This window comes from Thermobia domestica, chromosome 4 (assembly GCF_964235325.1).
Source record: "Thermobia domestica chromosome 4, izTheDome1.hap1.1, whole genome shotgun sequence".
NCBI classification, from domain to species: domain Eukaryota; kingdom Metazoa; phylum Arthropoda; class Insecta; order Zygentoma; family Lepismatidae; genus Thermobia; species Thermobia domestica.
In genome coordinates this window covers 259,240,186-259,254,985 of record NC_137457.1, presented here as the reverse complement: position 1 = coordinate 259,254,985, position 14,800 = coordinate 259,240,186, and the positions used below count along the sequence as shown (strand labels likewise).

Genomic DNA, 14,800 nt, shown 5'->3' with positions numbered 1-14,800 from the left:
TAGATGTGATATACGTAATTTAATTGCATGATTTATTATATTTAGTTAATGAAAAATATAAAACATGTTAGTTTCCAATAGTGTTTTAAGGATTACAGAAAGTAATTGTGTGATAACCTAAAAAGATGATTTTTAGGTAAGAAATTTCAAAATATTTGTTCTGTGTTTGGGCACCGTATCTTGGATGGATCGTCATTTTAAGGCTTGTCCGTATTTTGAATCAAAAAATTATGGCAACAATACCTATAGACTACTGTGTTAATAATACTACCTCTATATAAACCTAAGTATAATACGTTCAATTGTGTCAAGACTCTACCACCAAGAAGCAAACACGGCACCTAGCCCACGGAAGGCACGCACGCTAGCCACTAGATCTGCGGAGATGACTCGTAGAAATTGAAAAACGGTAATCATGTCCCTCATAAGATCCAACCTCAAACTTTAAAATTAATAAACAATGAGAATTTTATATCACTTGAAGATCTCAATAGTATTACATGCATATGTCATAGCAACCAAGTGATAACATTACAATTCTTCATTATATCAGTGCAGGTACAGAAAAGTAAATATGATTGAACTTCGGAACGTACGTACATCGAGGACTTACATTGTTTCCTATTTCAAGATTAAATTAATTTAATTGTCTAGCCATGAATTTCATACACATTCTTATCAGAAGTGTGATAAGAGTGACGACCTTCTTACCAGGACCTATCAAATCTTGTTGTTTTGTCTCGAGGCAAACACTCCTATTACACACACTCTTAAGCTGATTCGCTCATTCAATATTTACTTGTAATCATACAGACATGTTCTCAGTACTAAAACTATGATTTCTTTATCTTTTGATTATCATTAATGTTGTTTGATTGAAATTGGCATATAAAAGCTGAACTTGAATTCAGTTTGTTTACCAGTGCAGGTTTATGTAATATTAGGAAGGTAAGTGATGTTATTTATAACTAAAAATCTGGATATCTAAAACTTAAACTTCATGATGTAACATCCCAAGAGGGCGAAGGTTGACCAAGCAGTTTTAGTAGTACTTGTATTTTATGATTTGAATATCGAATCCCTTTCGTTATTAATACTGACTTGCGTCAGTAATTACCATCGTACTAAAAGATGCGTTTCTTATCTCACTACCACAGATTAACGTAGGAGAAATGGCAATATTCACGAACACCCTAGGTTGCAATATAAAGAAATCTTATTATATTTAGAGAAAAAATTGAGATATCTTCTCCACAGAAAGTTGAGAGAATCTTCTACTTAGTAAGTGCAATAGGAAATTAAAAGCAAAGTTTTCAAACCTAAACTGTCAGTTTCTATAAGCATATACGTATGTCTTTGTTCGGGATCGTCCGAGTTGACGGGGTGATCCTGTACATGCTGTTCAGGGGAAAGTGCACTTTTTAAAAGACACGAAATTGAATTAAAAACACATTAGAAGATGTACTGTAATATATGAACAAACTCATCTATTATATTTTCATTTGTTTTAAAAGAAAGCTACGCTACGAAAGTTACTCTGGTGAAACAAACAAAGAAATACGAATCTAAGAAAATTATGATAAAAATCAAAACATAGCATTAGGCGTAAGTGCAGAAATCACCTATGAATGCATTAACCTTTTGTTTCTAAGAATTGCAATCTTTATGAGTCAAATTCTTACATTCGATATTTGATTCCGAGGAATCAAGAACTTTCTGTCCGACATTGTCACGTTAGACGCCATTTGACTGTAGAAGTTAGAACTTCTTGTTGAGTGCATTACAGCCAATGGCATTACACATAATTAATGTTGAAATAATATAGTCTGATCTCTAACAATTTACTGTGTATGTACAACAGAAGAAAACTTACCTAGAATGTAGACCCAAAGTTATAAGGCATTCGGGAAATACAACAAAATAAGTGATTAACGCTAATGGCCTCAACGACTCTCACTGAACTATAACCTCTAGGGTACAAACTCTATCCGTTATCGACTAATCTTTAAGAGCATTCTCCAACCAAAACGGGTGTTTGATATAATTCCGGTGTTCGACAATACTCCGGTTTCCCCTAATAAATATGATAAATGTGTTTTATAATATATGTGCTAGTATGAAAGTATTAATTAATTTTTCGTACATATTTAGATAAATTCTAATCTTCCGTGTACGACGATTGATGATAGTAAGAGGAACACTAAAAGTGACATTTATCAAACTCCTAGCGAAAGCATATTAAGGGACAAAAGTTGTTTTCATTACCATAAGGTTAAATGGACCGTGTTCTTTGTAGATGAGAAACGCGAATCAACGGAAAGTCCACTGAAATGTATTTAATGTATACATTTCCTTTTCTGGTTACTAAACTTGAGTACAAATGTAATTATGTAGATTAAAATATTGTATTAATACGTAGCTCACATAAATTATTTTTAAAGAAGTACATAAAAATATTTTAAACAAAATTCTAAAGGTACAAATAAACACGAGAGAGATAAACTTTGTCGATCTACGAATCATAAATTAAATTTAATGCACTCGATGGATATTAGAAGCAATGGAGGTTTTTCTTAATATATTGTAATTTACACTAAAATGATACATTTTAAAATTGAGATTCATAGTAATGTACACTCATGTCCAAGATGATTGTCGGATATCTATAACTGTTTCCATGTAAGAATATAATTTGATAATGACTTTGCAGGGTACTTTTAACACTGATACTATGTGTATAATCAGGAAATGTATATTTGTGGTAAATTTCATAGGAAAAGCATTACAAATACGAAAATTAGAATGAGTAAAACAAAATGTTGCGAAATGGACAAGAAAGTTTTATTTTCGTTTTATTGTTCTTATATACTGCTCTTTTGACATGAAATTTCCAACATACATGGTTTTGCTGATTATACACATACTAACATTATAAGAAATACCGGGCGAATTCGTTATCAAATTATATTCCTACACACAACATATTTATAGATATGCGACAAAAATTTTGGACATGAGTGTACAATAAATTAGAAAGAAAAAAGTTTCTATTAGAAATACTGTTTTGGTCAGGCATTCAAAGTAGATTTTCTTGTGTCGTATGAACAGCATTTATCGTTTAAGGAACACAAAGGTTACCGACACTTACGAGGAAGGTCCATAAACCGTGAGAGTTTAATTTTGATGAAAATTAGTGACAAGATTCAATTCGAGATGCTAAGTAAGGTAGCAATAGTCACTCGATGCTCAAATGCTTCATTGACCTGCTACACCGATGCCATCTTGAATTCCAGTAGGCAATGTCCAAGAATACCCTTTTGGCATAAAAATGAAAAAGCTTTTGGTAGATCTGACTTCAACATTGTAAACCGGGATAGGGCATCTATATGTGGGAGTACTTCCAGTGCATGATCGCCATCTTGAAAGGCGCCATATTGAATTCCGGTCAAATATGATAAATGGCAAGGGGGTCATGTGGGGTATCAAGTAGCACTGGAATTTACTCCTGAATCCATTTCCGTAATCAATGTTTACATATCTGTTTTCAGTTCAGAGTTAAGAGCTCTCTCACCTACAGGAACATATAAAAACTGTTCGAGTTAGATTTGTGTTATGAAGCATGGTCGTGCGAGGAAATGCAGGGTTTTAACTAATTCAGTAGTAGTCATTTGATCCACAAGAGCCACTATACCGATAAGATCTTGAGCTTAGTGAGAGAAATCATTAATTAAATTGAAATGCGTGTAGTGAAAAATGGAATAGCAGCACTGTAATAAATTATACCTATTTCAAAGTGTGATGGAATAGACTGGTGGTCGATGAAACACATGTTTAATAGTACTGAAGAGCGGAGAATATCAAAGGGATTGTTCAGATATATATATATATATATATATATATATATATATATATATATATATATATATTAGAAAATCCCTTATAATCAGTAGGTCCAGGTCTCCTTTAGCGTAGCGGGCATAAGTGTGGGACGTTGAGCTGAATCAAACCAAAAATCTATTTTAGGCAATTTTACATGGTCCATTATATTGTGTTTCCTTCTCCAATCTTGAAACCTTACGCAAAGACCCTCATTGTTGCAGAATATTGCGTTCCTTTCCAGTACTCATATTTGACAACCTATAATTTACCGTGCATATTACGAAGTTAAAATACTTTAATGCATTTACTGTCCGTTTCTCTAAATAAAATCGATTTATCGCTGACTCATTGAACAATGAAGGGGATTTAAATTATCAGTTCACAGTCTATTCTTAGAATATACACTTGGAAACTTGGAATTCACTTTTTCTTGTGTCTGTTCTGCTATTAGTGATAAGAGAATGCATACATACCTGCTAAGAAGAATGGCAATAAAGATTATTACAAGATTCAATATCAAGTAGCAATCCATAAAAAGAGCCTCTTCTTGCTTTTTCCTTCAACATTAAATAATTAAATATCTGCATCTTTCCACCTTTAACGATAAAACACTATCTTCTAATAAGGGCAAGACTAGTTTTCATATCAAAATTGTGATAAATAACTAATTGTAGCAGGTATTTGGAGGATTTATTTATTATTTAAATCACGTACTTGACAACTCAAGAAATTCATTTTGGGATTTGTTTATTCATGTGCTTTAACACTCACAGTGATATATATGAACGCATTTGTTGGACCAGTGAAACATTCCGTGCATAAAATTCGAACAATTAATCCTATAAACGTAGTCAACATTTTAAATCAAGCAGTGGTGGAAAAATATAGTGTCGTGAGTGAGAATGGGGTAGAAGATAAGACATTTGCAGGTACATTGCTTGCAATGATAACAAGCAGATACGATGGTAACATTTCTCTAACAGTGAGTGACATATTAGATGTATACACTGACATAGAGAGTGAGCGTGAAGATTCGACAAACGAAATGGATTTGGAACAGATAACTAGTCCATCAATTAGTGAAAGTGAGCCTTCTACGAGCGAGTATGAGATGTCATCTCCAGGCCAGACAAAATCTGTACGTGTAACAGTAGCTGTCGTTAAAAAATACAAACAAATTCAGGAGCACGTTGCATTGTTGAAAAAGAATGGGAAACGCAAAACTGTTGCAGCTACAGCGAAGAAATTCAAATGCAATACGGCGTTTGTGTATAAGGCTTTGAAATTCCGTAACAAACCTCCTCGCTCTCATGTCATGTCACTACTAAAATACGAAGTACTAAAAACATTCAACATTTATCGCACTAAAGGACTTACGGTACATGATTATCATTTAAAAGCGTGGATGTTACTGACAGCGAGGAAATTGAACTATCCATTCCGTGCTTCTCGTGGTTTCATTAACAAATTTAAAAAAGAGCACAGGATTCGCTCACGAAGGATTACTCAATTTGTAACGAAGAAAGATGTTGGAAACGAAGGTGAATTACTTGATAGTGCCCAAAATTTTGTGATTAAAATTAATAAAATAATACATGAGAAACCATACAACAGTGAATGCATCTTTAATACTGATCAGTCTAGGTTCGAGTACTGACCGGAATTCAATATGGCGCCTTTCAAGATGGCGATCATGCACTGGAAGTACTCCCACATATAGATGCCCTATCCCGGTTTACAATGTTGAAGTCAGATCTACCAAAAGCTTTTTCATTTTTATGCCAAAAGGATATTCTTGGACATTGCCTATTGGATTTCAAGATGGCGTCGGTGTAGCAGCTCAACGAAGCATTTGCGCATCGAGTGACTATTACTACCTTACTTAGCATCTCGAACTGAATCTTGTCACTAATTTTCATCAAAATTAAACTCTCACGGTTTATGGACCTTCCTCGTTAGACAAAAGTTTGTGAACGAATCCAATTAGGGGTATCACTATCCACTTCCTCTCGATTTTGTAAAGTTGATTCCAAAATTGAGAGCGCAGTGGCTCAGTGGTAGAGTGCTTACCACTTGTGCGTGGTGTCCCTAGCTTGATCCCAGGCCAAATGAGTTTGTGGTGGACAACATCGTGTCCGTGGGTTTTCTCAGGGGTTTCCAACCATATTCTCATTCCACCAATTCATTGCCTTAATCATCGTCTTCTTCAGGCTAAAGAACTTTAAACTCAAAGATTTTATTTCATTTCATTTCGATTCCAAAATTATTTTCCCAAAGATTTTTCAACCATGATTCTAGACAAACTACGTTTTACTGCCTTTCTATCATTCGCATCCTGTTCCATCTTTTATCCTATCAAATATAGCCCCAATGACACGCTGCAATTGAGTACCACTCATGATTACGCTTAGAAGTAGTATATATATATATGAAAAAAAAGTTTGGGAACAAGTGGTTTATATACCTTATCTTTTGTCAGAATGTTTTAAAATGTTATACTCTTTTCTCTCTCCAGATGAGGAACCAAATATTATTGTTGCTGGTATCTGTGGTTCTTGCGACCTCCGCAAGTCCTACGAGCAGAGGTAAGTAAACAATTTTCAAACTCAAAAATGAAGTCAGTTAATAAGGCACTGTGAGGAAAGAATTGCTTAGTAGGTCACACATATTGTTTACGCTTTCAAGGTAGCGGAAATCTATATTATTACATAAAAGAATAGAAGTGAGTGACTTACTATCATCGCCCAGCCATACTACTTCAGGTAGAAACGTAAAATTTGGAGAGAGTATTGCTTTTGTCGCAAAAGTAAGGAATAAGGATAGTGTTTTGGAAATGGGTGTCCTAGTGGCTTAGTTTTTCCCCAAGAATAGTATACCTCACGAATCAATAATAAAACTTGGCATATGGACTTTTCATTAAGAACAGAGTCATCCGTATTTCAGCGTTTTCGAAAATTGTGCCCCTCGGAAGAGAAAAAGGAACATTTATGAAATACTAAAATTTCTTTTGCTTAATAAGAAAGTGTTGAATGTGAGGATGTAGCTTAATTGGAGATTGAAATTGGTACATAAACTTCCAATTTAAAGTAAGAAGATACTAGTTTCAGCGTTTTTAAAAATTTCGCTCCTAAGGGATACAGTAGAGTGTTTCCTATAATAACGAAAGTTCCAATCCCTTATTGGGAAACTGCCAAACATGGGAATTCGCCCAAGTTGGAAGTTTGAAATTCGGTATGTAAACTCCTAAATGAAAATAACGGAACATATGTTTCAGCTTTTTGAAAATTAAGCTCCTAAAGGAGAAAAATAAGGGTCATTCCTATAATACCCAAGTTTGAGATTTAGAAATTGGTGAATAAACTCTTAAATAAGAGTAGGGAATATGTATTTCTGCATATGCGAAAATTCAGCTTTTAAAGGGGATAAAGAGAACAACTTCTAAAATACTAGTGTTAAGATTTTCTATCATTTATTTAGAAAATGCTTAACGTAAGGATTCTCTTAAGTTGCAAGTTTGGAACTCGTTATATAAATATTAATTAACAATAAGGGAACACGCATTTCAGCGTTTCTGACAATTCGCTCCTGAAAGGTAAAGCGACGACCTTTATATGCAAGAGTGAAAACGATTCGCTCAATAGAGGGCCAACTCATACTAATATACCTAGAAACGTGAGATTTGAACAGAAACTGCTTTTGATAAAATATTTTGATAGAAGAGCATTAAATAAAAAAAGATTTTTACTACTTCAGGAACTACAGGGGATTTCAATATTCTGTCTAGAATGGAATGCGATATGAATCGTGAAGTCAGGGAAATTAAACCCGACATACACACATCTCGTTAAAAATAAGTGGACACGTGTCACAGCATTTTTTTTTAAATCTCATTTTAAGGGGAAAGGAAAGTTTTCTAATTGTTTCTACGCATTGGAAACAATATTGCCGTCTGTGAGCGCATCACGGGATAATGGCTGAAAACTTTAAAGTGAATTTTGAAGCACACTTCAAGCACCTCTTGAAACACCTTGAAGCACCTATCTCAAGCTAGCTTTTAATTATCACTATGATTAAAGTGCGTATTCTAAGGAAATATGGGGTTTGAGTTTAATGCGAAAAAAAAGTATCTCAGGAGTCCTTCAAGTTAGAAAGATTAATCTCTATATATAAACTCTTAAGAGTCTTCATTCCGGCGAAATTAAAATACCGCTAATTTTACAGTAATAATCTGATATCTTCAAATAGATAAAAGATAATCGAAATGTGGAACAAGAGCGCCCTAGACAATAATATTATACATGAGAAATCGTTATCACGACTCACTTATCTGCTTTCGATTTCTAGCCATTTTGAAAATCGGCATTTATTTTCGCGTTTCTAAACGGCTGAAAACGGAAAGTCACTAAGTGACTTGTGGTAACGGTACCTCATGCAAAATAATATTGTCTAGGGCGCTCTTGTTCCATATTTCAATTATCTTTTATCTATTTGAAGATATCACGTAATTACTGTAAAATTAGTATTTTAATTTCGCCGGGATGAAGACTCTTAATTGCAAATAAATATATATGTGACCATGCATTAGAGGTTTTAAGTGGGGGCAGAGATTCAATTTCAATGTTTTTCCATCATATTGAAATAGACGTTTACTATTCCTTGTGATCACATTGCGGGAAATGATTTACCTACTTGTAATGAATTTTGCAACATAATACCTACCTCAAGGGTTTTTATCATGCCACGTTGATTAACGGGCGTATCCTAAGGAAACAGGGAAGTTCAAAACGTGCTCCAAAAATAGAACATCTTTTAGTATTTTATATTGTAATTACACTTTCATTGAAATGCATAATCCAAATGGGGAGGGAAGTTCTAGTATTTTCCACAACCCTACTCTCTCTGTGCGGAGACCAGGCATTTCAGCTAATATTATGTAATGAAATATTTAAAAGTTAGACTAAGACCGCAAATATTGGAATTTAGGACACTAATCTAAGGAAATATTGGAATTTAGGACACCTTAGTTCAGTGGTTAGAGCATTGGATTCATGTCCGCGTGTTTCCGGGTTCAATTCCCGGCCGGCGCTTCCCAATTTTCGGCGTCCACCCAACGTCGTGAGATAAACTGGGGAGCCGCGTGAAAACAAGACGGATCTAGAAAGCTCCTGATGGGTCTGTTAGGGACGGAGCGGATGGATCACGTGCTCGCCGCTAGATTGGATGTAGTTCAGCCGTCTCTAACAGATGGCGCTGGAGCAGGCTTAGGCTCACAAAATGTGCTGTTACGCTAGATATTTAATATTGGAGTTTGTCATTTTTCAGAAAACTCAATGTTGTATAGTACAGATTTGAATTGTATTGGTTCCTCTTTCGGATGTCTTTCAAGAGATTGCAAGGTATTTCAGGAAAGCTGGATTAGGTAATCTTATCTTAGGTTACAAGAGTACGCAAACAGAAAGAAGGAAAATAGGTTAGTTGATGGCTTACTAAGTCACTGGCTTAATGAGTTAATTTTGAGTTTAACGCCCCTTTTAGTAGCGGGGCTATACGAGACGGGACCTATTGATTGACGTGGCATCCGAATCACATGAGCTCTCGCCAGAAATCGAACCCGGATCTCCCACACTGGCTTAATATGAGTTATATATGTGCTTTCAATATAGCATAATTGTGTATACATGAATGTCTGCCTGGAAGCAGAGAAAAGCAGAGAAGACGGGTAATTTCTTCAGGAGATCGAATTCAATGAGATATGTTGCTAGAGGGCAGTTTACTGGATATTGAGATTTTCTTGATGACGGTTATGTTTCATAAGTCAATGTTCTGTTAATGCTCCTATAATATGGTTGTTTTCCAAAAAAAAAAATCTTAAAGGATAGTTTACTCCTGAGAGCAAGTTCTTTCTGGAAAATCCCAAAATAATTTTGGCCACTTTGTTCATATTTCGTAAGTGATCATTCTTGAAAAAGTCCACAAGGCGTTCTTTACTTTTGGAGGTGAGATTGTAGACGATTTTCTCAAAGATTGCTCTGGTGATTGTGTTCATACCTAGTGTTTCATAAATAATTGTCTCAGAAACATCTAAAGCATGAGTTGATTTAAGAAACGAAGGAGAGAAAACTTTCTGTTGGGATTCGTACTTTCCATTATTTCTGTAATATTACATGGTTCCAAGTAGGAACCACGTTATACATTTGCAGATGGCAGAGATGCAGTATAGTAAAGTAGAATGAGGGAAAGCCCCATCACGCCGAAATCAAAATACGGTTAATTTTACAGTTATGTGATATCTTCAAATAGATAATCGAAAAGTGTAACAAGAGCTCCCTAGACAATATTATTTTTAATGAGGTACCGTTATCACAAGTCACCTAGTACCTTTCCGTTTGCCTGCACTTCCGATGATACTCAATCACGTCTCGATTTAGAACAGAATATCACTCCATCACATATATTAACTATGTCTAACGATCTCTCCGGCTACAGACACTCAAACTTATTTCGTTAACCACAATTTATTATAATTTCTTCTAATTCATATTTATTCCCTAACCGAATAACAACTGAACATTGAAGTACCGATTAGTCCACCTCTAACTAATATATGCATCCCACAATAAAACATTTTTGGTTCTTTCTGGAAATACGTATACTTTTAACCCTCAACATCCATCCCATTTTCTTTTTGAAGCAATCCTTTTTATTTTAATGGTGAATTTTAAAACATCCTGTGGCCACTATCCACACATAAAAGTACTTTATTGAGTGTAATGGCGATCCAACAAATCTTTTATAAAATAAATAAATTAATAAAAAATAAGTTTCCTTTACTTGTGGCAGTTACTAAACATGAGTTATTGGATGAATATGTCAAAAACGGGCTCCTATTAGAAACATGTGCAAGACATATACACGGTCTAGTTTTAAACCTAGGATTCAATGGCATGCTTTCGTTTCTGTAGTAAAGAATATCTGGTTTCTTGAAGTCACAAAGTGAGTAAGTTATCTCCAACAAGCACGAATGCACCTTTGTGGATAAAAGCGCTAAAGCAAACACTGAAAGTAGTTTCAACTAATAATTTAAATTTCCAATTTGCCTGCATAGGATTAGCTGACAACAATCTTAGATATTCACCGTTTATTATTAGCATTAGCTGACGAACAGTCTTAGATGCTCACCATTTATTATTAGAATTAGCTGACATATAGTCTTGAATGTTCACCGTTTACTATTAGAATTAGCTGACGAACAGTTTTAGATATTCACCATTTATTACTAGGATTGGCTGACGAACAGTCTTAGATGTTCACCATTTATTATTAGCATTAGCTTACACACAATCTTAGATTTCAACGTTTTTTATTAGGATTGATACATCATGATATATTCGAAAATAACGTATTTTGTATATAAGTAAGCTCCTTGTCTTTATTAGCATAGCCTTTCTTTTAAAATAAAAAAGTATAACGCTTTAAAGTATAAGAATAAATTATATAAGTGCCAGAAATACTGTAAATGTATTTATTTTTAATCTTTCTTTTAGCTGCTCTAAGTTTTGCTTCTTACTATGAATCTAACATGGTTCTCCAGAGGGCTCCAAAACCAGCCAATATTTGGGGTTATGGAAATGCTGGTTCCTCTATCACACTCACCATTGATGGAGCAGAATACCAAAGTCAAGTAAATAGTAAGTATATCTAACTAAAACAATTTTTCGGAAGGAATAAAGTAAGATTTAATGTAGAATATTTCTCAAGGAGTTCCACAATGCTTCTTGGTAAGTTCTTCATATAATAAATTGCGGACGTTTTTATTTAAGGTTTGTCTAGGTCATGTATTTTATGTACAGAATGAGAGCCTACCTACAGTTATAACTCAGAAAAAGCCTACAGTCAGCAAAATGCCTACCGCTACAAATCCAAACTTAATATGATGTAACTATACATAAATATAAACATATTCGTATTACGACATGAAGTCAGTTGTAACACACAAAAAATAATCTGTTCACAAAAAAGAAAAAACGAATTTATAAAAAGATAATCACATTACCAAATCTATTAATACATGGACAAATCAAAGAAGTTAATTATTATTATTATAATGAACGAGAAGAAAACATGCATTATTTTCTTTGGATATTAATTATATGGAATAATTTTATAGAAATAAAATTCAATAAAATAATATATATATATATATATATATATATATATATATATATATATATATATATATATATATTATATTGAATAATATATTCAATAAAACTTTACGCAGTAATTAGATATAATATGAAATAATTTCGCAACGAAATAGAGAAGAATTTGACAATGATGTTTATTGAACATGTGGACCCCTTCCCTAAATAACACACAGCAAACAATTTTCTGTAAACTAACCTAACCCACAAGCTGCATATTCGATAACTTTACATGTAGAAGATTGTAATGATTTCACTTTCCTTCTTACCAACATAAGTATAATAATACAAGTATAAGTTAGTTTTCCTGTTTAGAAAAAATAGTACTGTCTTGTCCTGAGGTGAAACAATTCAAGCATGTGGTTTATTGACTACTACCAGCATAAGGGTTTATTAAGACCCCGAAATAAGCTATAAACGTTGTTTTAAAAAGGTTAGCAGATTTTGCTTGAGGCAGAAAGGATTTAAACTTAGGACGCCAAATTTTATGTTGTTAATAATGTGTAAACAAAGTTGCTAACAAAACTATTGACATTATTATGTCACGTATTAGAATTTGTTTTATTTATTTAGTTAGTTATTTTTTTACTTTCTACTGTCTATGAAGAACATTATATTGTTTGTGTTGACAATATTAACAAATTCTGTTGCTACCATTTTGTCTTGACTTAGAAAATATAGATAAGTAACTTATTGATACAAAAAGCCTGGAAAATATGGCTCATATAGTATATTCACCTTAATGAGGTCACCAATTAAGATGACTAATTGGGAACTGAGCCAGACATAGTAAAATATTTTGACAATTATTCGCTATGCAATTTTGACTGTTTCTTTTATATAAAATGGCGAAAATGTTGTATAAAAGGCCATGTTAAGAATATGTATTCAGAACAATAGTTTGGGCTAAGTCCCTTTCATTATATAACGTACTGTTAAAAGAGCTATCCACTTATTAGAATCAAAAGACATTACCCAAACATAATACTATAAACCGAAATGCACTTGCTTCTATTTTAAAAACTTTGTTTAGCAAAGTGGTAATTACTGTTTTCAATACGTTGTTGTTGGACACCACACTGGAAACCACAAAATGATAGTTAAGAAAGGTGCAAATCTGAAAACTTAAATATTTTGATTTAGATTATTTTCTACCGTGATAATACATTTTCTCTTTCAAGCAATATACATATTTAAAAAAACACACACACACACAAGAATTTAGAATGTTCGTTTGTGCTTCTATAAGTTAGCTTGTGTTCTTAGTCGTCTTCAAACAATTTTCGATACATTTCCTGGGAAAAATGTAATGATTTATAAATATGATACTTTGATATAATAACTACTTATGGAAGAAATAATCGAAATAATAATTACTCGTGTCCAGAATCCTTGAAACTCCTGTAAAGTGTACAAATAGTCCTAGATATGTCTACCTAGATATACTGTACAGACTATACTAAAGATTCAAATATTTACAATAATAAACGTATGCATATCAAGAAAAAATCTATATTGTAGTTACATTATTAGTTAATATGCTAAAAAATATGCTAAATTAATAGTTTAATTAACTTAGTTTTTACATATTAATTACACTAATTAAGTTTAGTAATATCTACTGTGCAGTAACTTCACATAGCTTATTACTCTTGTAGGCAATGGGTTATGGAGTGTTGAATTAGACCCCCATGCTGAAGGTGGACCGTATACACTATCTGTTCAAGTAAGTTAAGCACCTTAAATCTCTAAATGTTTTATTCCTTTGAAAATGCCATAGCCAATCTACAGTTTCTATGGCTTCCATATAGGCTATTAATTCAATATTTTCAGATTTTCCAACAATAATATATAAAATAATACATATACAATTATATATACATAAATATTACATATTATTGTATATGTATTATTTTATATATTATTGATATAAAATCTGAAAATATTGAATTGATATATGGAAGCCATAGAAACAGTTGATTGGCTATACATTTGTATTATTTTCTAACCATAACTATAAAATCTTTTTACAGATATACTAGGTATACTTCAATATATACGTATGTAACTAGTATATCTGTAAACCATGTTATAGTTAGGAAATATGTTTACTGATGCGCTTCACTAATAATCAGATCCTACTCACATTTTCCTTATCGTTTATGTGTTTACCGGCTTGCAAAAGTGCCTTGTATATTTAAATTTGAATTCAATGTTTTGAGGACTTTACAACAATATATACTTTTATAATTCATCTGATGAGATATTTTATTTCTCAAACTAAAAACTAATTGAAAGATAATACCACCAATATTTACTAATACTAAGAACTCTGGCTTGATTTTTTTTTTTTTCGTAATACATCTGATATTGTATTTGACAATTATCTTATCAGTAGCAAACAGAAGCTCAACAACAACTTTGTTCATCAATTCTCTATTTAAAAAATGGAAACTGATCCTTACCTCCTTTCTAAAAGATATGGGCAATAAATAGTTACTTTGTCAGAAAGAGTTATTCCTAGTTACAAATAAAATCTTATTATTAATTAGATCTCTTAAAATAATTGCAATTTAAACCATTAGAATACTACAAATCTATTCTTCAGTACAAAATATTGCCAGAAACAGATATGATTTCAACGAGTAAACATTGTAAAAATTATATAAGTTGATATACTTTTCAACACTTCAGAATATATGCAATTTGTATGTGAC

At 32.8% G+C, this 14,800-nt stretch overlaps 1 protein-coding gene across 1 annotated transcript in view; it reads left to right on the top strand.

Moving 5' to 3' along the window:
- The first annotated feature begins 799 nt into the window (after positions 1-799).
- Positions 800-14,800, top strand: part of LOC145684024 (sialate O-acetylesterase-like) — a 39,513-nt gene continuing 25,512 nt past the window's right edge. The window contains exons 1-4 of the mRNA XM_081755840.1: positions 800-948; positions 6,395-6,464; positions 11,424-11,567; positions 13,742-13,809. Of these exons, the coding sequence (XP_081611966.1) occupies positions 6,395-6,464; positions 11,424-11,567; positions 13,742-13,809 (282 nt within the window). The 5' untranslated portion in view covers positions 800-948. The remainder of the gene's footprint in view (positions 949-6,394; positions 6,465-11,423; positions 11,568-13,741; positions 13,810-14,800) is intronic.